Here is a 26,555-nt window from a genome sequence, read left to right as displayed (position 1 = left end):
AGCAATTGCTTTTTTTAAATGAGAAGAGTAAGATAAGCGTGGGATGACACCAAGTATGACATCAGAGAGAAAAAGGTCAGCACGATAGGCTTGGGAGCATAGATACCTGAAGAGAGCCACAGCATCAACACAGTGTCCTTGCATTGTGCCTTATGTTCTGCAAGCTGCTTGGTCTGTTGGCTAACAGCAACCATAAGAGTAAACATCTCCATTTTACACATGAGGCTCAGGAGGCTGAGTAAATTGTTCATGGTCATTTCAACCTCTAGGAGTAGAAGAGAAGATCAGGTCTCCTTCCCTTCAAAGTGTTCCTTCCTTTATACCACGTACATTCCCCTTAATTTTAATTCAGCTGAGAAGTTAAAGTGAGCTTCACAGTTTTCCCAGTCCTGGTCCCAATTCTGTAACATCCTTATCATGAAGAAGGGAGAAGAAGAAGAGGAGAAAGCATGAAATTCATTGGGAAGAATACGGGCTTTGGTGTTAGAAAGATTTCGGGTTGAATAAATTCTGATTTAGTCACATAACCAAATGCACGGCCCTGGGTAAGTTAGTTGATATCTCCGTTTTCTCATCTATAAAACTGGGAAAATAGGTATCTCTTGGCATTATTGCAAGGATTAGAAGTGCTTTTGCAAAGCACCAGGCACATAGAAGTCATTCAATAGGCTGTACCCATTATTAATCTTGATGTTAATAAAGAGCAGTGATTCAGCTGGACACCTGTATGGTAGCTAACCAGATGTGATGAATTAGAATACCTGTATGTGGTTAGACTCAAGAGATGGCGAAGCCCCAAATGATATGGGCCTAGTGATAATAATAACATACAGTTGTATTGCATTTTTCAGTTAACGGAGTACTTTCAGGTGCATTCATTTTAATCTTATGAAAACTGATATGGATGGTGGGCAGGGCAGTATTAGTTCTATAAAATAAGGCACTTACTTTGCCAGCAGAAACAGTTGAGACTGACTCATTTTCGAATTCCTATTCTACGGATTCCATCTCTACTTTGATCCCACAAGAATTATGGCACCTCTGTCTTTCCTCTAAGAGAATAAAACAAGGCAAATTATGATAGCCAAAGAGTTACATGGGTTTGGATTCTTTATCCTTAAGGTGTTAAGGTCTTCGGTGAACCATGATTTTTTAAAAAATCCCATTCCCCCAATTTTATCAAGACTTGGCTTTAAAAGCAAATGCCCAGAGAGAGATGTCTCCAGAATCCATTAATAACTTCCTTTCTTTGTTCTGGTGTTGGTTCCATTGTGACTTTTCTGGTGAGAGTGTCACCTTCTGAAATCTGGGTTAAATGCTCAATGTTGTTAAAATACATATTTATGCATGACCTGACTATTTTTAGATTTTTAGTTCAGTTAGCATTCTTTCCAACCCTCTATTCACTAAGCTTATATTGATTTACATGGCTGGATCTTAAATATCTGCTTGCTTCCTGTCAATGTGATGCTCCTAAGTTGAGCTTTTGACCAATTTAGTTACCTGGTCACTGCTTCGTAACCTACATCATGACACCCAATCAATAGGGCCTCTCTTCTGGGGACTGAGCTTCAGCTTGTGGACTATTTTCTAATTTTGATTGTGTTCACAGTTCCCTCGTGTTGTAGGAACAGGAAACAGATGCCTTCAGAAACTTTACACTGAAAGAAAACGAATACTTCACTGTTTATGAGTGTGTATGCTGCACCAGATTTCTAATCCAAACAATTACCTTTAAAAATGCTATTGTAGCTTTTTTTTGGGGGTAAACTAATGCTTTTATCTACATTTCATCCCACAAGGGAAAAAGCAGTGTTTTGCCAACAAGAAGTTGCTTTTCACAGTTTGGAAAGAAATTAATATCAAAGCATATCAAAACCTTAATGTGAAAGAAAAATGTGGCAGTGTTGTGTTAAAAACTATTTTCTGATCTCGCGGCCCGTGAGTTCGAGCCCCGCGTCAGGCTCTGGGCTGATGGCTCGGAGCCTGGAGCTTGTTTCCGATTCTGTGTCTCCCTCTCTCTCTGCCCCTCCCCCGTTCATGCTCTGTCTCTCTCTGTCCCAAAAATAAATAAAAAACGTTGAAAAAAAATTTAAAAAAAAAAAACAAACAAAAAACTATTTTCTAACAAGGTTAATTATTATAGTTTTCTTACATAACATTCTGTCCACTATGTATCTGTATACATGTACAAGCTTCCACCACTTATAAACAGCGCACTTTATAGTCAGCTCTTAAAGCAGTATTTTATATGTACCTTTTCACATTTCTACATAGCTATAAATTTTATTTTTATTTTTAACAGGTTGAAAATGCATTTACTGGGTTACCAGGCTATAAAGACATCCGTGTACTTGACTTTAGGTAAGCAGACTCTAAAAATGTACATGTTCAGTAGCACTCTTTATTTCAATGTAATACCTTTTTTAGCTCTTTCTCTTATCCCCCATGCTAGACTCAGTATTCTTAGGGTTTGGGGCATTTGGAGGATAGTTGTGGCCCAGCTCTTGGATGTAGGGGAGCATGAGTAGGGGTACTGTGTAACCTCACAGCATAATTAATAGTGCCAACATCTTAAACTTGGCACCCTCTCTTGTCACGACTTCTGTGTTTACTAGCAATAACAGCAAGCATGTACGTGGCATTTACAGTGTGCCAGGCTTCATATCTATATTAACTCATTTATTCCCAATAGCCATGCTATGAGATAGTTATTATCACTCTTCATTGTTTCTAATAAGCACTCCAGAGCACAGGAAATTTCAGTAATTTACCCAAAGATACTCAGGTAGTTGTCTGTGCAAGGGAGAGGGCCATGACCAGTCTCCCCAGTTCAGCCTTCTCACTTTTCACAGAATACTTCCTCCAGTTGTGACCAAAGCCTCTGTGAGAACCTAAGGATGTGAGGCCTTTGAAGACCCCTCTCATGTGACCTAAAAGGCAACATGACCTTGCAGCAAACTTCCCTGGGTTCAAATCCTGCTTTTGGCACTCCTGGCCAGATGATTTTAGATAAATTACCAAGTTTTAATGTCATATTTGTATAAAAAAGATAATTTACTATTAATTCTGCTTTATTAAAAAAAACTTTAGAAATACTTTGGGTAAATTATGTAGCTTCTTTGTTCCTCAGGTTCTTTACCTGTAAAATGGGGATTCTAATGGCTCTTGATAATCTTAATGAGGATTAAATGAATTAATTTTTGTAAAACACTTAGCACAGTTTTCTGCCACATGGGAAGTTCTGTTAAGTGTCTGTTACATAAAATTAATGAATTTTAAAGGCTATGCAATATCCTGTAGTTTAGTCAGTCCTGACCTTTCCCAATCCCTTAAGCCCTTTTCTGTATAAGACCTTATTTTCTTTTCATTGATTTTAAACTACAAAACTCATTATCTACCAAAAAAAAGTTTGCTAATTTTGTTAATGCCAACAACTGGAGTCCTCTGCTGATCTACTAAAAAAAAAAATGCTTATTTAGAAAGAGAAAACCTTATAAGAGTGGTTTAAAAAGTAAGTTTAAAGACAGTAAATATTATTATTTTTAAAATAGAATCTTCTCTCTGCCTTTGTTCACTTCCTTCAATATACAGACATTTTTCAGCATCTGATACTATATAAGCATTTTGATTTAAGGAAACATTTTAGAGGAAATATATTAAGAACTTGCACTTTGATGAATAATGTGACAATTATAACTGTCTCAAACTCTACTTAACACTTTGAATTTTTATTTTCAGATCCCCCAAGGAAAATGGCAGGTAGAGTACTTTTTGGCACTTTTTATACTGTTCACTGGTTGAAAGGCAGTTTAGAAAATATGGTATGTTGTATTTTCAGTGTGGAATAACTTCCAATATTAGTGTCCAATATTCCAATATTAGTGTCAGTATCAGTTTCCATCTCCTTACAGATCAGAGGTTGGCAAACTTTTTCACTTAAGGGTCAGGTAGTAAATATTTTAAGCTTTTCAGGCTATATGTTCTCTGTTGCAACTACTTAACTCAGCCATCAGATGAATGTAGATATCAATAATATACTGACAATGAATGAGTGTACCTATATTCCAGTAAAACTTAGTTTATGGAAACTGAAATCTGAAGTTCACATAATTTTCACATGTCACAAAATATTCTTGCTTTGATTTTTTTAAACTATTTAAAAAAGAAAATTCATTAACTCATGGACACTGGGCTGGATTTAGCTCACAAGATATAGTTTATATAACCCTCCATACACTGTTGACTATCAAGTGCTTTAAATGTTGAGCTATACTTGATTAAAATAGGAATAAAAACTTCCATTAATGTAAGCACTTTCAAGTATACTGTCATTCAGTAACATAATCAAGTGTCACTTTAAGTGGCAAATGAATGGGAGAAAGATCGTCTCTTCAATAGTTCATTTGCAAAACAAAATCCACTCTAGAATTTCTTAGAAAAAGCATAATATAAAAACATAGTCACTACTCTTTGTGGTAGTTGCTTGTCATTTTTTTTGCCTTTGGGCTCAAATTTATTTAAAACTCATTTTCTCAGGGTGCCTGGGTGGCTCAGTCGGTTGAGTGGCTAACTTTGGCTCAGGTCATGGTTTCACAGTTCATAAGTTCAAGCCCTGCATCTGGCTCTCTGCTTTCAGTGCAGAGCCCACTTTGGATCCTTTGTCCCTCTTTCTCTCTGCATCTCCCCTGTTCCTGCCTTCTCTATCAAAAATAAATAAACATTAAAAAAACTAATTTTCTCTTCCAATATTGATAAGTATAATAGAAAATTTATGAAGCAAATTTATAGGTTAATTATGGACATGTTTAGACATACAGTAATACTCCTTCATTGTAATATTTAATATTTGAAAAGAGTATTCTGACTTCCTCATTTAGAATTATTGTGTTATATGTACGTTTCGTGCTTGCAGTGATGTCTTGGGTCCTTTGTAGTCTTTGCTGCTTTCCACTCACAGAGTCCCCCTTAGGATCTCCCGCAGGGCTGGTTTAGTGGTCATGAGGTCCTTCAGTTTTGTTTGGGAACATCTTTATCTCTCCTTCTATTCTGAATGACAGCCTTGCCAGATAAAGGATTCTTGGCTGCACACTTTTCCTATTCAGCACATTGAATATTTCCTGCCACTGTCTTCTGGCCTGCCAAGTTTCAATGGACAGGTCTGATACTAAACTTATGTGTCTTCCCTTAAAGGTTAAAGACCTTTAGTCCCTAGATGCTTTCAGAATTCTCTCTTTATCTATGTATTTTGCCAGTTTCATTATGATATGTTATGGTGTTGACCTGTTGTTGATTTTGAAGGGGGTTCTTTGTGCCTCTTGGACTTGGATGTCTGTTTCCTTACCCAGATTAGGCAAGTCCTCATATATAATTTGTTCAAATAAACCTTCTGCCCCTTTCTCTCTCTCTTCTTCTTCTGGAACTCCTATGAAATGTATATTATTTTGTTTCATTGAATCACTTAGGTCTCTAATTCTCCCCTCATGGTCTAGTAATTTCCTGTCCCTCTTTTTTCAGCTTCATCATTTTCCAAAATTTTATCTTCTGTTTCACCTATTCTCTTCTCTGCTTCTTCCATCCTTGCTGTCACTGCATCTAGTTTATTTTCTATCTCAATGGCAGCATTTTTAAATTCATTGTGGCTATTTCTTAGGTCTTTGATCTCTGCAGCAATGGATTCTCTGTTGTCTTCTATGTTTTTTTTTTCAAACCCAGCTCCTAGTCCTATGACTGTTATTCTAAATTCTTATTCAGATATGTTGTTTATATCTGTTTTGAGCGATTCTCTGCCTGTCATTTCTTCCTGGAATTTTTTTTTTGAGAATTCTTCCATTTCCTCATTTTGGCTAGGTGTCTGTCTTTTACGTGTTTTAATAGCTTGTTATGTGTCCTATACCTGTGAATACTAGTATATTAAAAAGTGTTATACACTGTCCATGGCCTGGTACTCTAGGAAGTGTTTTTGGAGTGTGTTGCATGCACTCTGTTGTTGAGTCTTTGGCTCTCTATCCCACTGCACGTAGTGGTGGATTGTTGATTTGTTCGTTGAAATAACCCTGGAAAAAGTGAAAAAGGTGTGTGTGTTGGGGGGGGGGGAACTTATCCCATATGAAGTAATCCTGGAAAAAAGGAAAAAGGTGTGAGGGGGAAATTTATCTCATACAAAGAAAGAAATGAAAGGGGTGAAAAAAAAATACAGGCAGAGAATCAAAGAAACTATAAAGTTTAATTCAGAGAGAGAGAGAGAGAGGAAAATAAAGAAGAAGGAGATACAGAAAAGGTATAAAAAGAATAGAGTAAAAATGCCTGATTAAACAGACAACCAGAACAGAAAAGGAAAGAAAGATTTTATATATATATATATATATATATATATATATATATATATATATATATAAAGAGAGAGAGAGATGAATTGATCAAAAATCCAATCAGAAACTATGAGCTTGATTCCAAAGGGATCATATATATATGATATATCCTATATATATATGGATATATATATATCCAAAGGGATATATATATATATATATATATATATAAAGATATATATATATAAAGATATATATATATATATATATATATATATATATATATATATATATATATAAAGAGAGAGAGAGAGATGAATTGACCAAAGATCCAATCAGAAACTATGAGCTTGATTCCAAAGGGAAGAAAAAAAAAAAAGAGGGTAGAAGGGGGAAAAAGGGGGGAAAGAGAAGGAAAGAAAAGAGAAAAAGAAAAAAACATTAAAAAAAAACCCCACCCCAGCCTAACAGACAAAAACAATACACTTGTCTGTTGGTTCCTGAGACCAGTGACTGTGCTGGTCTGGAGGCGATGCCTGCTGGTTCACTCAGTGTCAGTTCTGCTCCAGTAGACATGCAGTCACCAGGCACGGAGGGACAGGGTTTGGTGTAAGTGTGTTTTGCCTCCACTGGGGGTGCTGTGCTGTTCCCTGAAGCCCCATGTGTAGGTGATGGGGAGAAAAATGGCAACTCCTCAATCTCTCCTCTTGGCACTGGGTATCTCAAATCATGCTGTTTGTCCTGCTCCACAGTCTTCCACACCTTCTAAGCGCTTGGCTGGGATTCAAAACCCGATGTCTTAAAGGATCCCTCACTGCTAAGACCTGTTTCTGGGGTAGCACCACTCCACCCAGTCCACAAAGGGCCTCTGGCTGGTGCCTGCAGGGTCTTTTGTCTTTGCGGTGGGGGGCTGGGGGGTGGGGAGCATTAAACCTTTTTCCCACAGTACTCTAGGGAACGGACTGTGGTCTCCCAGTGCACCCCTGAGGTCAATTCCGTACCCTGGGCCGGGTCTCTCCCCACCAGGTGCGTGCACAGGGCATGGACTCCAGTCTGGAGAAAGTCTGGCACCCCTGAAAACGCTGGTCTTCAAATCCTAAGGCTATTTGCAAAGTAGAAACTGCAAAGTACAAACTCCTGATTTCTTCTTCCCCAGTCTGTGGTTCAGAGAGGTGTTTCTCTTTTCCAAATATAATACCACACTTTCACAGCCTCTATGTCTCTTCCTTTTGTCTCTCCACGGAAGGGGTCTCCTCCTCTCTGTGCCTATGGGGCCCAGCGCTTTATCTCTACCAATTTGTAAACATCCACCTGTGTCTCATCAAGCTGTCTCCGTCCACCTGTGGAGATTTCTCTGTCACTCTGCAGACTGTATTCCTGGGTATTCTAAGTGTTCTGACCTCAATACAGCTGTGTTTGAGGGACAAGGGAAATCCCAGTCCCCCTACTTCACCATCTTAACTCTTCCTGACGTCCTCATTTTCATTTATATTATTTAAGCAAGTGTTTAGTAAGTACCTAGAAATTGGACAATTCCCGTGCCTACAAAAATGATAAACTCTTGGTTTATATCCTCTAGGAATACACAATCAAATGAAAACCACTTTTAGAGATATGTTGAAGTACTGCCTCTTTTTTTTTTTTTTTTCATTTTATTTTCTCAATATCCCTGTGAGATAGTGAAAATGAGAACTATTATTTATTCTCCTTCTGGAGGTGGGGATATTTTGCCCAAGGCAGGCAAACTGATTTGCCATAAGTTATATGACTAGGAGGTATCAGATATTTTGACCAAGGTAATCAGAATTTTGATTTCTATACTGTTAGTATGTGTAAACTGTTTTGTGTGTATATATTATAGGTAATGTGTTGATGGCCAGTTCTCAACCAGAGGGCTTGATTGTTTGTTACCCTCTTGGCATGATTAGAATATGAAAACCACCCAAACTCTCATGTTAATCCTATGACCAAAAGAATGGTATCCAGTTACTGAGTGCTATGTCCTCTACAGGGACACAGATAACAATATGAAGCCATTAGATTTTATGATAGAATTGTTAATCTAGGTACAGTTTCCAAAATTGTTCAGTATTGTCAGATATTAGCCAGTTGATGGAATTTATTCATAACTTTTTGGTATACTTGTGTTCTGACCTGTGTATAAATGAATGTGTGGCACAGAAATAGTCCATTTATATAATATATAACCTCTCTCTTTCTCTTATTCCATAAGCATTTATATGCATACGAAATTTTGTATTTGCTTTGTACCTCAAGGTTCACATATTATTTTAAGTTAGTAGGTTACTCATTTGAAGTGAATCAATAATATATCTGCTTGGTATACTTCAAAACTTCAGCTCCAGGCTTTGTAAGTGTGTAATACTTTTTGTAATAGAAGAAATTTTATTTCTTCTTTGTAATAGAAGAAATTTTATAAAAGATGTCTGAGTTTCTCTGAAATATGTTTATTTTGGTGGATGTTAATGAGAAGTAATATTTTTATTTTGTCTCTTTAAAATCTGTGCATGTTAAACAGCCAATCAGGGCATTTGAGGTAAGAGAGTAAGAAAGGGTAAATTTTACCTCCACATGATTGACATTTCTGGAGAACCTTTCTCTATATAGCAGCTGTTTCAGTCTAGTTCAGAAGATGAAAGATGATGATACAGTGGTGGCTGATTAACTCAGAGGTGCTGAGTGTGGAGAACCAGCCCTGCTTTCTTCAGTCAGATCATGTTTTGTCTTCCAATGTGCTTGCTGCCTCTTATGTACTTCCTTGGCCTCTGGGCTTTCTTTTATTCTGTCCTTCATCCTAAGATGTCTCTTTACTACATTTACCATGCCAGAACTCAGTCTGTTTTGGCTCCTAATGACAGTCTCAGCTCTGAGAATAGAAGGTTTCCTGATTCCTTAAGCATTTCTTTGAGTTCTTTTTCTAGTACAAAACCATGGTAAAGAATTGTAGCATATCTCTGAGGCACTTTATCTTCTTTAATGAATTTCTCCTCACTAGATAACATAGGCTGTAACAGAAGCATTATTTTTAGATATCCAAGGCAAATTTTGGGAGACAAATTATATTTTGTCAATAAAGAGTAAAACCTGTAATCTAATCCAGACTACACAGATTTCTTGATCCAAGAACATTTCTCTTGATCTTCTCCGTGTGATATTTAAAAGTCATGCAAGGCACATGCTAGACTCCCAGTGAAAGTTGATTCTCCTTGTCTGGTTTTCTGCATAGCATAGGAATGAAATCAGTTTTTTTCCTCCATTTTTTTCCTTATCACTGGTTTCTGTCTTAACATGAAATTGGTTTTGCAGAGACCCCAAGAACCTCACCTTTCTGGAGATGTAGTCATGGTCCATCCCATAGAGTTTGGGAAAAGCATGCATATCCTCAGGGGTATGGTTGTGGCTGTGAAGTAATGTCTCTAAAATGATTACTCAGAAGACAGAGATGTATGAAGATAATGCATGCTCTTTAATGTGAAAAATGTAGAGACTAAAATTCTTTGGATCAAGTCAGGAATATCATACTGTTATTTAAGTGGCACAAATTAGTTGTCTTATCTGCCTGCATTAGTGAATAAAATTGACCATTTGTTCTTTCATAATTTTCAAAAGTATTTATTGAACTACTATGAGTCAAGCATTATGCTAGATGCTTGGAACACATACTGTGTGGTGAATTCTGACCAGTAGGTGTCCCTCTTACTATTTTATTCTACCTCAGTGCCATCATTTGGTTATTTTAGTGTATTTTACTGAAATACACTTTACAAAAGAGGGTCAGGAATTACCCATAAATCAACATATTCTGACATGAAAAATTAAGAGACTGACGGAAGCTCTAGATAACAAGCTGATGTCTTACTACTTTGTAGAGCATCAGGATGTCAAAATCCTCACTTACCACTTGAAAGCACCTTAAACCATCCCATTAGAAGTGATAGCTTATCAGATCTAGGAAAAAAACCTTATGGAAGTTACTCAGAGTAAGATAAAAACATCATTACAAACCTGATTATTTGTATGGCTGGTGAGGGAGGTCACTTTCATCATGTCCCCTCTAGTCCAGGGTGTGGATCTGCAGGAAGCAGGCCTAGGACAGGTCCAAAACTGCTTGTACTTCCAGGAAGAACAGGTCTCTTAAGACCAATTCGTGCTTACCAAATCATAAGATATGATGCATTCTCTAGGATGCCAATTGATTGATTTAAAGCAAGAAATTTGCCAAGTGACCAATTGTTGCATTGTCTGGCTCATGGATTCTTTACCCATAGGAAAATCTGTGGGGAGTTATAATCAAAGTTCTTTTTGCAAGCTTGAAATAAGAGAAAGGAAGTTGGATGATCTTAATGGCCCCAGTATCATCAAGCCATGCTAGCTTTTTGTGGCTCTCTCCAATCTAAGGATCTACTTTTACAAGGAAGCCATAATACATTGGTCAGAAGATTTCCACTAAATAGTGAAATAAATTAGTTGACTAATCTCTTTTTCTAGAATCCATGAGATCAGTCTCATTATGTTGATACTTTTTGTTTAGATATGTATATATCTTTATTAGACTGTAGTTTTCTTTTTATATTCAGACAAGTTTAGATTTCTGTTTATTAGTAGGCACTGGGTGCCCTGAAGGTACCATGCTGAACACTGGGGATAGAAACTCAAAGGCAGACTGAAAGGCAGTCACTTTAAACAAAATCTTTACACAACCATAAAGGCTGTAATCAAAGAATATATAATAATTTATAAGTAAGTTATTACTTATAACAGAGGAGGGAGTGCTTAAATTATTTGTATGCTTTGGTTTGGGAGTCATTTTCCTCCTATTAGGATGTCTGAAGGAGGGAAATTGTTTTCATCTCATGTCTATATTGAGTGGTTTATCTTCAAGAAGGTAGTGTTCTCCTTTCCTGTGGAAGGATCTTGATGTGACTTGATGGGTACTGCTTCTGATGGCCGTATCTCATAGATTGGCTGGAAGCCAGAGTGATGACTAGAGCAAAGCTCCTAATGACTTTTTTGCATAATAGTTTAATGAAAGCTACTGAGAGTGGAGCATAGTAGTTCAGAATGCAGGTGCTGGAGTCAAGCAGATTTGTGTTTGAATCTTGACTTACATGTTGCAAAATTTTAGGCAAATCTTCTGACTTCTTTAAAGCTCAGTTTCTTCAATAATAACCTGAAGATAATAAAACCTTTATAGGGTTATTATGAAAATTAAATGAGATAAAGCATGTGAAATACCTGTCACATTGTCTGCAGCAAATGGTGGCGGAATCCATGCCTTATGAGCCCCTCCCCACACCCAGGTGTAATATTTGCTCTCCATGGGTTCCTTTCTTTGTGCTTCCTTAGCAGGGCCTAATCTGTTCTCTCTTTTAATCCATAGTGGTTTAGATGTTCACTATGCAGTGACCTTCAATGGTGAGGCCATCGGCAATACCACCTGGGACCTAATTAGCCTTCATTCCAACAAGGTGGAAAACCATGGTCTTGTGGAACTGGATGATAAGCCCACTGCTGTTTATGCAATTAGTAACTTCAGAGATTATATTGCTGAGACACTGCACCAGAATTTTTTGTTGGGGAATTCCTCTTTGAATCCAGATCCTGACTCCCTCCGGCTTATCAATGGTGAGTTGATATCCATCATAAAGTCCTTGTATAGCTTTAGCTTCTTTTCCAATATACTCTGGTGAAAACTGATTTCCTTAAATATGTGTGGTTCTCTAGACTGCATGAGACACAGCTCTTTTGGAGAGACCAGTCAGGAGCTCTTAGGAATATTTGTAGACAAAAGGCCACAAAGAGAGGAGAAAGTAGAGAAGAGCATGAGATGTAGAAATAATTTAGGGAAGTAGGAGGAAAATATAAGAAAAACAGAAATAGAACCTGTAAGTGTGAATTGAAACAGGTTATAGGGCTGCCTGAGCAACCAACACATTAATTCTCTACAGGCAAATCAACTGGTGTGATGACTTAAAAGCCAGAGAGCAGAAGATACAGAGTAGCTCAGGAAAGTTCAGGGAAGATCTTGGTGAAAGGAGAACTGATACTGGGTGGTGGGGAGAATCCCAGAGAATTTAGTACTAAGTTTGTATTTAGATAGCTGGAGAGAGCCAGTTATGATCTGAAATCGATAGGTGGATCTGGGATCACCAGGGCGAGGTTGACTACTTTGGATTTAGAGGCTAAAGAGTGGCCTAGTTAATCTCATACTAAAGTTTGCTAAGAATCTGGTAACTAGTATTGCAACAGTTTAACTCATCAGGGACATGGTGTCCTGTTAAATTACTTGCTACTTCATGTTTCCTTCTTTATGATTTCTTCACTCAAGAGTAGTTAGCTTTTAAAATGTCCATGGAGTATATTTTATTGAAGTGATTGCATAGGAGAAGTACCAGCTGCCAAAGAGGAAAATTTATGAATGATAGGCAATACTAACAATGATACATTTTATACCTTCTTCAATTCCTACGTTTTCTTAGGAGAAAAGATCCTGTATCTTTTCAGGCAGTTATCACCTAGGCCTGTGTGTGTGTGTGTGTGTGTGTGTGTGTGTGTGTAAATAAACAAACACAAATAGACACAAGACAGAGAAAAGAGAGAAAAAAGGTTAAGTAAAATTTTACTATGTATAACTCCTTCTTCCTAAGTAAGGTATTTTTTGAGAGCTGAACTAAAACTTTAAATTGTTTTTCAATTATTTTGGCTGCTAGAATGATGTTTCGTTAATATGACAGGGTGCTAGGTCAGGGTCATAAAGTAGCTTGGGTTTCATATAGGCTATACAGGACTTTAAAGTGGAGAAACTGTCTTTGTAGATGATAGTGACATTAGGCTATCAGTTCTAAAACACTAAGGAACCTTTGCATTTTGGAGCAGTGCAGGTACCCTGGGCTTATTTTCTCATACACTCCTTTTTCATCATTCTATCTTGTTGGAATACCTGAGCTAGATAAAATAGTGAAAAGAGAAGAGGCTTGTTATAATCTGAAATTGCTGAATTCCTTTTGGCAAGGCTAGTATAGACTAGTTGAAGACTACCTATGGGAACAGCAAATAGGCAGAAGTTCCCAGGAATCTGGATATTGGGATCAGAAAAAAGATAGCGCTAGGAGGTCATGACCTGAAGGAGATGGGAACCTAAACTGAACAGAAGGTACAAACACCAAGGTTAATAATGAAGGTAGTGGAAGAATGACATGAAGATTAAGGTATACAGCAGGCCAAGCGAGATTGTGTAGGAAACTAAATCCAGCATAGCAAGGTCTTCCTTTTATATGGAGCTTGGGAGTAGAGCTATCTCCCAGAAGATGTCCTAAAAAAGGAGTTCAAAAACAGAGAATTTCTAAGCGAATTTAACAAAAGCTTTAGGATATACAGTACAAACTAATTCAGGTGCTTTGATCTTTCATTAGATGAATGTTTCACTTGTATAAAATTTCATCCCTAAAATCTATTTCTATTGTCATGCCAACTGAGAGTTCTAGGTAACTTGGTCATCATTTTTTAAAGATATATCATCCTTGACCCATAGAAGACAACTGTAAACACAGTTGAAAAGAGTTTTGGGAAATACTTAAACTGAATAGGGTTTTTGGCTTCTGACTGATCCCTTTACATCAGGCCAGTGGTAACAGGTGAATAAAGAGAGATTCTGCTTCCATTTTTGGTGCATACACCAGATCAAATTGTGGCAATCCTTTTTTTTTTTCTTTAGCTTTTATAGATTCCCTCTCCCCTTCAGGCAAAATCAATTTCTTCTTTGTATCCCATACATAGTATTACATGCCCTCACTTCAGTGTATAATTTGTGTTTATCTCTCTGACATAGGGGATACTTGCATAGGAGAAACTTGGCTTTATTAATGTTTATAGTCTCAGCTTTATCAAAGTCTGTGTAACTAGAAGGATTCAGTAAACCTTTGTTGAATTAAATTATACAATCTACTGTCTTACCTCTATTGCTCTTTAATATTGGTATAATGATAAACTCTCTGGTGTCCTAGCCCACTTTTCAAAGGTCCTTTCTGCCAAAAAGGAAATCATTTTGCATAATTTCCTCCATTCTAGCATCAACCAAATGAGTTGGAATTTCAGCTTAACTTTTTTATTAAAGTGAAAAAAAATCAATTTAAAAACATCTTTACAGGAATCTTGAAAAGAGTAAATAATGCTTGCAAAGAGAAAAAGAAATTACATAGGAATGTTTTAAATGTAATAATGAGAAGAATATTTTATGTTGGAGTCTTGTAATTCAGATAGATTGTGTTAATATTGATGCAGGCAGGCTGGGTTCGAGGAGACCAGCCAAGAGAGGGTCCTGCAGGACAAGCCAAGAGGGTCCTTGACTATGCACAGGACAGAAATAAAACGCAAGCCTGCAGGAAGTGAGCAGAGTTATTGAAGATATCTATCTATCTATCTATCTATCTATCTATCTTCATATATATCTACATATATAAATGGAGAGAGAGAGAGAGAGAGGGCATGCAGATATAGATGATGTATCTGGGAGAGTTGGAAAAGGAAAGGAGAGAGTCTTGTCTTTGGGGTCTGGGGTTTTTACTGAGGGTTGTGGTCTGGTGTACATGTTGTCCTCTCAGGCATCCAGGAATCATCTAGAACAAGGACAGGTCCAGGTGTTCTTCATAAGTCACATTCCTTGGAGCCAGGGGGTCTTGGCATTGAGATGTCTAGTACTGGTGGTCTGGAACATGCATATAATGACTTCATCTGGTCATTCTTGTGTGGTCCTTCCTTAGATGTTACCTTTTGTGCTGGAAGGCTCTACAGAAATCGTTAATTCCTTATCCCTCACAAGGAGGACATTCACTATTTGTTCTATAAGGCATGTGTAAAGTGAGGATGTAGGTCGTAGTAAGAATAGAAGCAGGAAAAAGAGCAAGAAGCAAATTTTTATGGAGTCCTTCAGTTTCCCCCTCTCAATATAAGTAAACTCTCTGAATAAAGTAACAGATATTTTCTAAGCAAGTCTGCGTTATCTGCTGTGCCAAGATCTAAACTATAAAATCTAAACTTATTTTTAGTTGTCCCTGAACCTCAAATACAATAGTGTCTCAACTAAAAATGTTTTCTATATTGTTCTTTCTTCAGTGAGAGGGGTTTTACTTCCTGAAACTGAAGACCTAGTTTGGAACACCCAAAGTTCAAGTCTTCAGGCAACCCTACCATCCATTTTGGTAAGTATGTTTCTATGTTTTATGCCTAGAATTAGGCCCTCAAACTTTCTTCTTTGTACACTCACCTGATTACTTTGGCATCATGAATTTCCTGAGCTGTTCCCGTTTCAAACATTTTCTTAAATCATCCTTGGAACATGATTCACAGTTGTCAGCTCCAGAGTCCCAAGTATTGGTTCAGAAAATTTAAGCCTTCTGCAGTGGTTAAATGAAGTCTACGGTGGTTAATTGCCAAGCTCCACATGTGGTATAAAACTTATTTATGGTTTATACTTGTTTGGTAATAATGAAGCTGTAAGTGCCCACTGAGTTGTTCTCTAAAAGTTACTCAGAAATAGTTTTTATAGCTAAGACTATAAATTGAAGTACAAAAGGACAGTATAGATTTGTACTCCAAGGACTGTATTGAAGAAAAATGTTAGACTTTAAGGCATATACAATAGTGTGTGTGTGGAAGAGAAAGAGAAAGAAGAGTGAAAATAATAGCTAGCTGACAAATGACAGGGACTCAACATCAGGCCTCCTTTTAACCTGGATTGAAAACATTCCTATTTGCACAGAAAGAGCATGGAATGAACTTTCCTTTTTGTTCTTACCACACAACTTCCCTAGGTGATCCTCTATCTGCTCCAGATCTTCGCTTGCCACTTCACCTATAGAGAGGCATCTAGTAGAAGAGAAAGTGGCTTCCAGTGTAGTTGAAACAACAACATCACTGACAACTATACAACGACACCACCACCACCACTAGACTAGCTGGTTACAATGCATACATGAATCTTTTGTTATCCCATAGACACAGTAGGGGGGCTCCCTCTACATTCCCTACTCCTACTCTCTTGAGCTTTTTTCTGTCTCATATCAGCTTTTTAAAATATTTGTTTCTTGACTTTAATCCTTCAATGAACATTCATAACGTCTCCCCCAAATTCACTTAACCACTGATATATGCAGCCATTTCTTCTACTCAGCTATTGAGCAACTCAGTTTTGAAATGTGATGTCATTGGAAATAGTCTTTTTACTGAGTTCTATGTTGGAGAAGGAAAGTTAGGGGTTATTGACATTAGAGATTGCATTATTTGGTGTTTATTTATTCATTCACTGACTCATTCATTCCAGTATATTTATTTTGTGATTTTCATGTGCCAAGTGCTGGGGAAGCTAAGATGAATAAGGGTGTGGGCTTGCCTACAAGAAGTTTTCAGTCTGGTGACAGATGTGTACACAAAGAAGGTGATGCTGTCATAGAAGTCCATTCAGGATGCAGTGGGAGACGATGGTGATTCACTGTGAACATGACATCACTAATCTCCATGCCTTCTAATTATGTTCATCTCAGGCTTCTCTAACCACAGACCTGTGATGATACTGAGAATGATGTTGTAAAGATAGGAGTTTCTATATGAGCCAGAGGTTTGCAAACTGGAGACCAGCCAGCTGGATCCAGCTATAAGCATGTGCTTTGGGATCAGGTTTTTTACCAAGCCAATATTTAGCAATTAGGATATTTTTACAGAAAAATGAAGATTTCTAACCTCTTTTGAAAACCAGGGTGATCTGGTATCATTAGGTTCACGTTCCCCTGTTGCAGAAAAGTGGCTAGGGTTTGGCTAAAAGGGGCTGCCCTTCGATGATGACAAGCACTGACTAACTGGGCTCAGATGTTTATTCATGATGCCTGTAATGTGGTTCCATTTGCGTCAAAGCCAACCCCTCGGGTTTTTGAATAGTGATAACTGTGGGGCATTAAGTAACAATTTGAGGAGACAGTGGAATGTTAATAGATGATAATAAGGCATGAAAAAAAGGATGATTAATTAGAAGTGTGTAGTTATTGGTTTTCCTCCCTCTTTTTTTGGGCAACTGTTAACAAGATTTTGTTCTTTCATAGAAATGAGATTTAAAATATTTTTTTTACAGATTTGATTTTTAGAAATTATTTTAGAGGTAGGATGTTGGGATACTGAATTTGACACCTTTTGGCATCCTGACTTGGAAAATCACATGTTGCACAGTATGCTTTCTATAGCACTAGCAAGCTTTTCATTTGGCATACCCAGAAGTGAAACTGGCCGGTATAAGTTAATATACTACATTGAACTAAAAGAAGAATTCTTGAGTTGAATTTGTTACTATGGGAACATCTATTCCTATGAAAATAAATGAAGTGCTATTACTGGCATGTATATGTCATACCTTTCACAATGTATGACAAAGTTTTATTGCCAAGCCATTTTTTAGGGGGTGCTTATTTGGAGTAGATTAGATGGTCATCCTTATTTAAAAAGTCAAATTGTTTCCTTTCACTTTTTATGTGGTCTACTTGAGACTTGACTTTCATCAAAGATGTTATGTATTGTTTTACTTTTAATTTTTATGGAATGGAAAGGCATTTTATTTGTATATGCTGAAATTGTCTATGTTGTTTAGGGATTTCTTTTTCATTGAGGGTTGATCTGCTTTCCTAATGTGTGTCTGGTCACAGGAACTGTCTGATAAAACTCAATTTTTTCAGCATGGGATAAAGGGCTTAAGCCATTTCACTTTTTTTACTTTAAAAAATTTTTTAATGTTTATTTATTTTTGAGAAAGAAAGAGTGTGAGTGGGGGGGTTGCAGAGAGAGAGGGAGATGCAGAATCCAAAGCAGGCTCCAGGCTCTGAGCTATCAGTACAGAGCCTGATGCGGGGCTCTAACTTGTGAACCACGAGATCATGACCTGAGCCGAGTTGGATGCTTAAGTGTCTGAGCCACCCAGGCGCCCCAGTAGTTGTATTTTTAATTTTTTAGGAACCTCTGTATTATTGTCCATAATAGCTATGCCAGTTTATATTCCTACCAATGTGGTAGACATTTGTATGTATCTCTCGGTGAACAGTCTGGAATAGTGGGGAAAGTATGGGGACTGAGAACTCTGGAGACTCAGGAGTGTAATTCTGAATCTTTCCTCTATTTTCTGTGATTGTGGGCATTTCACTTCTATGAACCTCAGTTTCTTTAATAGGCAAGGTTAGACTACACTTGATAGGATGGTATATGATTCTTCTAATTTGCTCTTGAATTCAGTTTGCTAATATTTTGTTGGCAATTTTTGCATCATATTCATCAGGGATATATATTTTTTTGTAGTATCTTTGTATGATTTTGGTATCAGGGTAATGCTGGCCTTGTAAAATATGTTTGGGAGTGTTCACTCCTATTTCATTTTTGGGAAGGATTTGAGAAGGGCTGGCATTAATTTTTCTTTAAGTGTTTGGTAGAATTACCAGTGAAACCATCTGGTCCTATATATGTTTGTTAGGTCCATTTGGTCTAAAGTATAGTTCAAGTACATCATTTTTTATTGATTTTTTTCCTCTGGATTATCTAGCCAGTGTTAAAAATGGGGATTTTGCTGTCCCCTATTATTTTTTAATTTATATTTTAGTTGACATACAGTGCAAAATTGGTTTTAAGAGTAGAATTCAGTGATTCATCATTTACATACAACACCCAGTGCTCATCACAACAAGTGCCCTCCTTAATACCCATCACCCATCTAACCCATCTCCCACCCAACTCCCTCCATCAATTCTCAGTTTGTTCTCTGTCATTAAGAGTCTCTTGTGGTTTGTCTCCCTCTGTCCTCTTCTCACGCCACCCATGTGTTCATCTGTTTTGTTTCTTAAATTCCACATATTAGTGAAATCATATGGTGTTTGTCTTTCTCTTATTGACTTACTTCCCTTAGCATAATAAATTCTAGGATGGACATTTGGGCTCTCTCCATAGTTTGGCTATTGTTGATAATGCTGCTATAGACATGGCCCCTTTGAGCCAGCATGTTTGTATCCTTTGGGTACATACCTAATGGTGCAATGCTGGATCATAGGGTAGTTCTATTTTTAGTTCCTTCAGGAAGCTCCATACTGTTCTCTAGAGTGGCTGCACCAGTTTGCATTCCCACCAACAGGTCCCCTTTCTCTGCATCCTCATCAACACCTGTTGTTTCCTGTGTTGTTAATTTTAGCCATTCTGACAGGTGTGAGATGGTATCTCATTGTGTTTTTGATTTGTATTTCCCTGGTAATAAGTGAGGAAATCCCCTATTATAATATTGTTATATACCTCTCCCTTCAGATCTGTTAATCTTTGCTTTATATATACCAGTGCTTCAATGTTGGGTGCCATTATATCTATAATTGTTATATCCTCTTGATGAATTAACATCTTTATTATTATATAATGACCTTATTGGTCTCTTGTTACAGTTTTTGATTTAAAGTCTATTTTGTCTGATATAAGTATAGCTATGCCTGCTTTCTTTGGTTTTCTATTTGTATGGAATATCTTTTCTTATCCCTTCACTTTGAGCCTTTATGTATATTTAACTGAAGTGAGTCTGTTGTGGTCAGAGTAGAGTTGGGTCTTGTTTCTTATACATTTAGCCACTTTTCACCCTTTGAATGGGGAATTTAGTCCATTTACATTCAGAGTAACTTGATGAGTAAGTACTTATTTCTACCTTGTTAGTGTTTTCTGGCCCTTTTGTAATTCCCTTCTTTCTTTGTTTCTGTCTTGGTGTCTTCCTCTGTGAATTCATTGTTTTCCATAGTGGTAAGCTGTGATTCTCTCTTGTTTTTCTTTTGTGTATCTACTGTAGGTTTTTGCTTTATGGTGACCATAAGGCTTACATAGAACATCTTAGAGATATAGCAGTCTATTTTTATGTTAGTAACTTAACTTTCATGGCATACAAAAACTCTACCCTTTTACTCCCCTCTACTTTTGGTTTTTGATGTTACAATTTAATTCTTTTTATATTGTATTCATTAACAAATTATTATGGCTATAGTTATTTTTAATACTTTTGTCTTTTAACTTTTTTACTATAGTTCAGTGGTTAACACACAATATTACCCACATTACAGTATTTTATTATATACTACTTTACCAGTATGTTGTATATTTTCATATGTTTTCATGTTACTAATTGGCATCTTTTATTTCAGTTTCAGCATTTGTGGTAAAACAGGTTTAGTAGTAATGAATTCCCTCAACTTTCGTATATCTAGGGATGTCTTTATCTCTCCTTCACTTCTGAAGGGCAGCTTTGTTGGATAAAGTATTCTTGGTTGGCCGTTTACTTCTGTCAGCACTTTGAATATACCATCCCAGTTTGTATTGGCTTTAAATTTTGTGCTGAGAAATCCACTGATAGCATAATGAGGACTCCTATGTAGGTCAGAAGATTTTTTCTCTTGTTGCTTCAAGAGTCTCTCTTTGTCTTAGATTTTTGATGGTTTTATTATAATGTGTCTTGGAGAAGGTCTTTTCAAGTTGAATTTGCTGGAGGTTCTATGAAGGTTATGAACTTGGGTGGTCAAAATCTCCACAGATTTGGGAAATTCTCAGCCATTATTTCATTAAGAAAACTTCCTGGCCCCTTGTCTCTGTTCTCCTGGGACTCCAGTAATTCAGATTGCTCCTTTGATGGTATCTCATTGTTTATGTTTCTCATTGTTTCTGTTATGTAGGTTTTCTTCACTTTTTTCTATTCTTTTTTTTTTCTTCTTTTCTGACTGAATAATTTCAAAGATTTGTTTTCTACTTAACAGATTCTTTCTTCTGTTTGATACATTCTGCTGTTGATGCTATTGTATTTTTCACTTCATTCATTCTATTCTTCAGTTCAGAATTTCTGTTTTGTTCTTTATTATGACTCTTTTTTATGGTTCTTTATTATTATTTATTATTTTTGAGCCAGGGTCTCAGTAGTAATAGAATCACCAAGATAGAGCTATATATAGGTTTAAGGGAGTAAAAAAAGGAATGTTGAGGTATGCAGAGACTAGTAGTTAGAAGCCATTACCATCTATTGGATTTAGGCCAAGGGGAGAAAACTGTTACCAGATCCCAGTGATAGCTTAAGCTGTAATTGTAGAGGGATACAGCTATTGTAAGAGACACATTATTGGAGGGAGCAGGGAAGAATTAGCCCAACCTCTCACTTTTCTTATCCTTTGATTGTCTGCTTGTGCATCCCATTGAATAAACTCAAACAGAAGAGAGTTGGTAAAAAAGCAGGGATGATAAAATTATCAGGAGTCAGCTTCCCAGGGAAGAAAGCAGGGAAGAGAAGAATCTGGGGTGGTGGCAACAAAGAATAAGCAGCATGATGGCCCACTTAAAATAGGACCTGATTAAAACAGCACAGACAGACAGGAAGTGATTGTTTCACTGAGTTCCACAAAAGAAAATAAGTTTACTTGGCAGAAATAGTTAAGAATAGTTAGTTTAGAAATAGTAGGTGAAACTGAGGGGATATGTACATATACCCAATGACCTTCTGTTATTATCTATTTGGTGCATTTGTCACTAGGAGAAGGGATAAGTCGGGATGTACCCAGTGATTTCTTGCATCATGTTCCCTCCCTTATGATTGGAAGAATGTGTTATCCTAAAGCTTCCTCACATAGACCTTTGATGGATGGACAAGAAGAAGCGTAGGCAGAACATAAATGACTAATTAGGTCATAACATTGGGTTGAATCCCTCCTTAGGCCAGTAAGTTCTGTTTTATTTCATGGTCATAGACTGAGCTATAATTAACCACATTAATGTATGCTTTTGTTTAAAAAGTGTATTAGGCTTGACAGTGTATGTCAGTGAATATTCACCACCACTGTTTAGGAATCTCTGGAGGAAGGGGGGCCAGTTTTTTATTTTTTTATTTTTCATGGGCTTCATTTTATTCATATCTATTCCATGAATTCTAGTCTTTAGATGGGTTTATGTGTATGGGAATTTTTTAAATTGAAGTATAATTGACATGCAATTTTGTATTAGTTTCATGTGTACAGTATAGTGATTAGACGTTTGTATGCATTGTGATTTTATTACCAAAGTAGTTCTAGTTACTGTCATCATACAAAATTAATACAATATTATTGACTATATTCCCCTTGCTGTACTTTACAACCCCATAACTTATTTATTTTATAACTAGAAGTTTGTACTTCTTGATGCCCTTTACCCATTTTGTCTTCCTCCTCCAACCCCCTTTCCCATGGCAGTCACTGTTCTGTTTTCTGTATATATGAGTCTGGGTTTTGGTTGTTTGCTATTTTGTGTTTTAGATTCTATTTATAAGTGAAATCATGCAGTATTTGTCTTTCTCTGTCTGACTCATTTCACTTAGCATGATAGCCTCAAGGTCCATCCATGTTGTCACAAATGGCAAGACCTCGTTCTTTTTTATGACTGAGTAGTATTCCATTGTATATACACACCACATCTTTATCCATTCATTGATTGATGGACATATCTTGGCTTGTAGGTTGTTTCCATATCTTGGCTTTTGTAAATAATGCTGAAGTAAACTTAGGGGTGCATATATCTTTTTGAGTTAGTGTTTCTGTTTTCTTTGGTTAGATACCCAGAAGTAGAATGCTAGATCATGTGGTAGGTCTAGTTTTAATTTCTTGAGGAAACTCTATACTATTTTCCACGATGGCTGTACCAGTTTACATTCCCACCAATATGCACATGTTCCCTTTTCTCTACATCCTCGCAAACACCTGTTGTTTTTTGTCCTTTTGACTTTAGCCATTCTTACAGGTGTGAGGTGATATCTCATTGTGGTTTTGATTTGCAGTTCCTTGATAATTAGTAATATTGAGCATGTTTTCATGTGTTTGTTGGCTATTTGTCTGTCTTCTTTGAAAAAATGTCTATTTAGATATCTGTCCATTAAAAAAATGGATCAGTTATTTAATTAGGTTCTTTGTAAGAAATTTAAAACATCAATTTATGAGGAAAAACTCTGTTTGTGAGAGAAAACACAGAGCAGAGGTAGCCCTGAAGCTGAGGAACAGCTTTGATTTTTGGCAGAATTTATGAGTCTACAGCTTTCTGATCAACCTTGTGCTGTTCTGTCATCTCATATTTCTCTTTCTCCATGTTTAAGATCTCACCTTACCAGTGTCTGGGTTTACACACTTTTTTTTTTCTTGAAGTAAGCATCAGTGAGATGTTTTGGGATTTGCACACTGCTGATATGAATTTTTGTGGAGATGGCAATGACAAGTTTCTGATGTGTTCTACACCGAGGACCTTGATTGAGGGCCAGAAGTCCAGTCACAAGTACTAAGCCACTGCTCAGTTGCTTCTGGAAAATCACCCTCTTGCCTCTGTGGCACCCAGTAAGGATGAACAAATGGTCCCAGGAGTGATGGTAGCTCATAGTTTTCTCACATGCTGACTGAAAGGTTTTTTTTTTTTTTTTTTTTTTTTTTTTTTGCTGTGGCTCAATAGCTTTTGAGGCACATCTTCAGTAGGGTAATACCTAGGCATTTTGTGAAGTTTAACCACTCAGGTACCACAATTCTTGTCACCACCAACTGGTTTTGTGACAATAGCAAGAAGCTTCTCCTTCTTTTTCTTTTCAACCTGGATTTAGCTGCTAAATACTTCCTCTTATACATGGCCTTTCTGGAGTACATAGCTAATCAGGAATATCTGCCACTTGCTCTGATGAGGACAGGGTTTCACCTTCAGAGGGGCTTCCCCTTCTTTGGAGTTTTAGCATTGAGATTACCCTTCTTAACCTGCCACCAGCATCAGCCTTCTTGGCTTCACATTTCTTCTACTTAGTATCTGGCTTCTCAGCTTTTTCACCTGCCATCTTGCAAGATGGGAAAGAATGATCTCTGTCCATTTTTAAAATCAAATTGTGAATTTTGTTACCGAATTGTATGAGGACTTTATATATTTTGGATATTAACCCATTATTGAATATATGATTTGCAAACATCTTTTCCCATTCAATAGATTGCCTTTTCATTTTGTTGATGGTTTCTTCACTGTACGGAAGCTTTTCAGTTTGATATAATCTCATTTGTTTATTTTTGTTGCCCCTGCCTTTGGAGCCAGATCCAAAACTTATTGCTAAGATCATTGTCAAGGAGCTTACTGCCTATGTTTTCTTCTAGGAGTTTTATGGTTTCAGGTCTTAGATTTAAGTCTTTAATCATTTTGAGTTAATTTCTATATACGGTATTAGTGGTCCAGTTTCATTGTGTGTGTGTGTGTGTGTGTGTGTGTAGCTGTCCCATTTTCCTAGCATCATTTGTTGAAGAAACAGTACTTTCCTCATTGTATATTCTTGCTTTCTATGTCATAAATCATTGACTATATGTGCATGAGTTTATTTCTGGGCTGTGTCTTCTTTTCCATTGATTTATGTGTCTGTTTTTATGCCAATACTATACTGTTTTGATTATTATAGCTTCGTAGTATGGTGAACTCAGAGTGTGATACCTCTGACTTTGTTCTTTCTCAAGATTACTTTGCCTATTTTGGGGGTCTTTTGTGGTTCCGTACAAATTTTAGAATTATTTTTTCTAGTTTTGTGAAAAATACCATTGAAATTTTGATATGGATTACATTGAATCTGTGTAGATTACTTTGGGTCATTTGGACATTTTAATATTAATTCTTCCAATCTAGGAGCATGGAATGTCTTTCCATTTATTGTGTCTTTAGTTTCTTTTCATCAATGTCTTACAGTTTTCAGTGTGCAGGTCTTTCACCTCCTTCAGTAAATTTATTCCTGGGTATTTTATTCTTTTTGATACAATTGTAAATGATTATTTTCTTTATTTTAAGATAATTTTCATGATTTTTTCTGATAGTTTATTAGTGTATAAAAATGCGACAGATTTTTGTATATTAATTTTGTATCCTGCAACTTTACTGAGCTCATTTATTAGCTCTAACATTTTTTTGTGTGGATTCTTTTGGGTTTTTATATGTAGTATCATGTCCATCTGCAAATGGTGACAATTTACTTTTTTAATTTCCATTTTGGTTGTCCTTTATTTCTTTTTCTTGCCAAGTTGCCAAGTTGTATTTTCAATGCAATGTTGAATAAAAGTGGCAAGAGTGGGCACCTTTGTCTTGTTCCTGATCTTATAGGAAGTGCTTTAAGCTATTCATTGTTGAGTATGACATTGGCTATGGGGTTTTAATATATGGCTTTTATTATGTTGAGGTATGTGCCATCTATACCCATTTTGTTGAGATTTTTTATCATAAATGAATGCTGAATTTTGTCAAAAGCTTTTTCTGCATCTATTGAGATGATCACATAATTTTTATCTTTCATTTTGTTAATGTGTTGTATCACATTGATTGATTTACAGATGTTGAACCATTCTTGCATCTCTGTAATAAAGCCTACTTGATTATGGTATATGATCTTTTTAATGTATTGTTGAATTTGGTTTGCTAATATTTTTTGAAGATTTTTGCATCTATAGTCATTAGGAACATCGACCTGTGATTTTATTTTTTTGTAGTGACCTTGTCTGGTTTTGGTATCATGGTAATGCTAATCTCATTAAATGAGTGTGGAAGCATTTCTTCCTTTTCAGATTTTTGGAAGAACTTGAAAAGGATAGGTATCAAATCTTTTTTTTTGTTTTGCATGTTTAGTAGAATTTATCAGTGAGACAATCTGGTCCTGGATTTTTGTTGGGAAGTTTTTTATTCAATCTCCTAACTAGTAATTGGTTTATTCATATTCTCTGTTTCTTCTCGATTTAATCTTGGTAGATTCTATGTTGTTAGAATGTCTCCATATCTTGTAGATTGTCTAATTGTTGGCATACAACTGTTCATAGTAGTTTCTTAGGATCCTTCATATTTCTGTGGTATCATTTGTAACTTCTCTTTTATTTCTGTTTTTTTTGTATTTGAGTTCTCTATTTTTTTCCTTGGTGAATCTAGCTAAAGGTTTTTCACTTTTGTTTATCTTTTTGAAGAAACAGTTCTTAGTTTCATTGATCTTTTTTTGTCTTTTTAGTCTTCATTTCATTAATTTCCACTCTGATTTTTATTTCCTTCCTTCTACTGACTTTTGTTGTTGTTGTTCTTTTTCTGTTTCCTTTAGGTATAAAGGAAATTTGTTTGAGGTTTTTCTTGCTTTTTGAGGTAGATCTCTTGCTGTGAACTTGTCTCTTACAACCACTTTTGCTGCACCCC

At 36.5% G+C, this 26,555-nt stretch overlaps 1 protein-coding gene and 1 pseudogene across 1 annotated transcript in view; one reads left to right on the top strand and one right to left on the bottom strand.

The window, feature by feature from the left end:
- IMPG2 (interphotoreceptor matrix proteoglycan 2) overlaps positions 1-26,555 on the top strand; it is a 246,442-nt gene that overhangs the window by 43,662 nt on the left and 176,225 nt on the right. The window contains exons 9-12 of the mRNA XM_042954342.1: positions 2,306-2,364; positions 3,742-3,762; positions 11,713-11,957; positions 15,444-15,529. Coding sequence (XP_042810276.1) covers positions 2,306-2,364; positions 3,742-3,762; positions 11,713-11,957; positions 15,444-15,529 — 411 coding nt within the window. The remainder of the gene's footprint in view (positions 1-2,305; positions 2,365-3,741; positions 3,763-11,712; positions 11,958-15,443; positions 15,530-26,555) is intronic.
- Positions 23,307-24,265, bottom strand: LOC122229521 (annotated as a pseudogene).

Source organism: Panthera leo, chromosome C2 (assembly GCF_018350215.1).
Source record: "Panthera leo isolate Ple1 chromosome C2, P.leo_Ple1_pat1.1, whole genome shotgun sequence".
Classification (NCBI taxonomy): domain Eukaryota; kingdom Metazoa; phylum Chordata; class Mammalia; order Carnivora; family Felidae; genus Panthera; species Panthera leo.
This window is presented reverse-complemented; position numbering and strand designations above follow the sequence as displayed.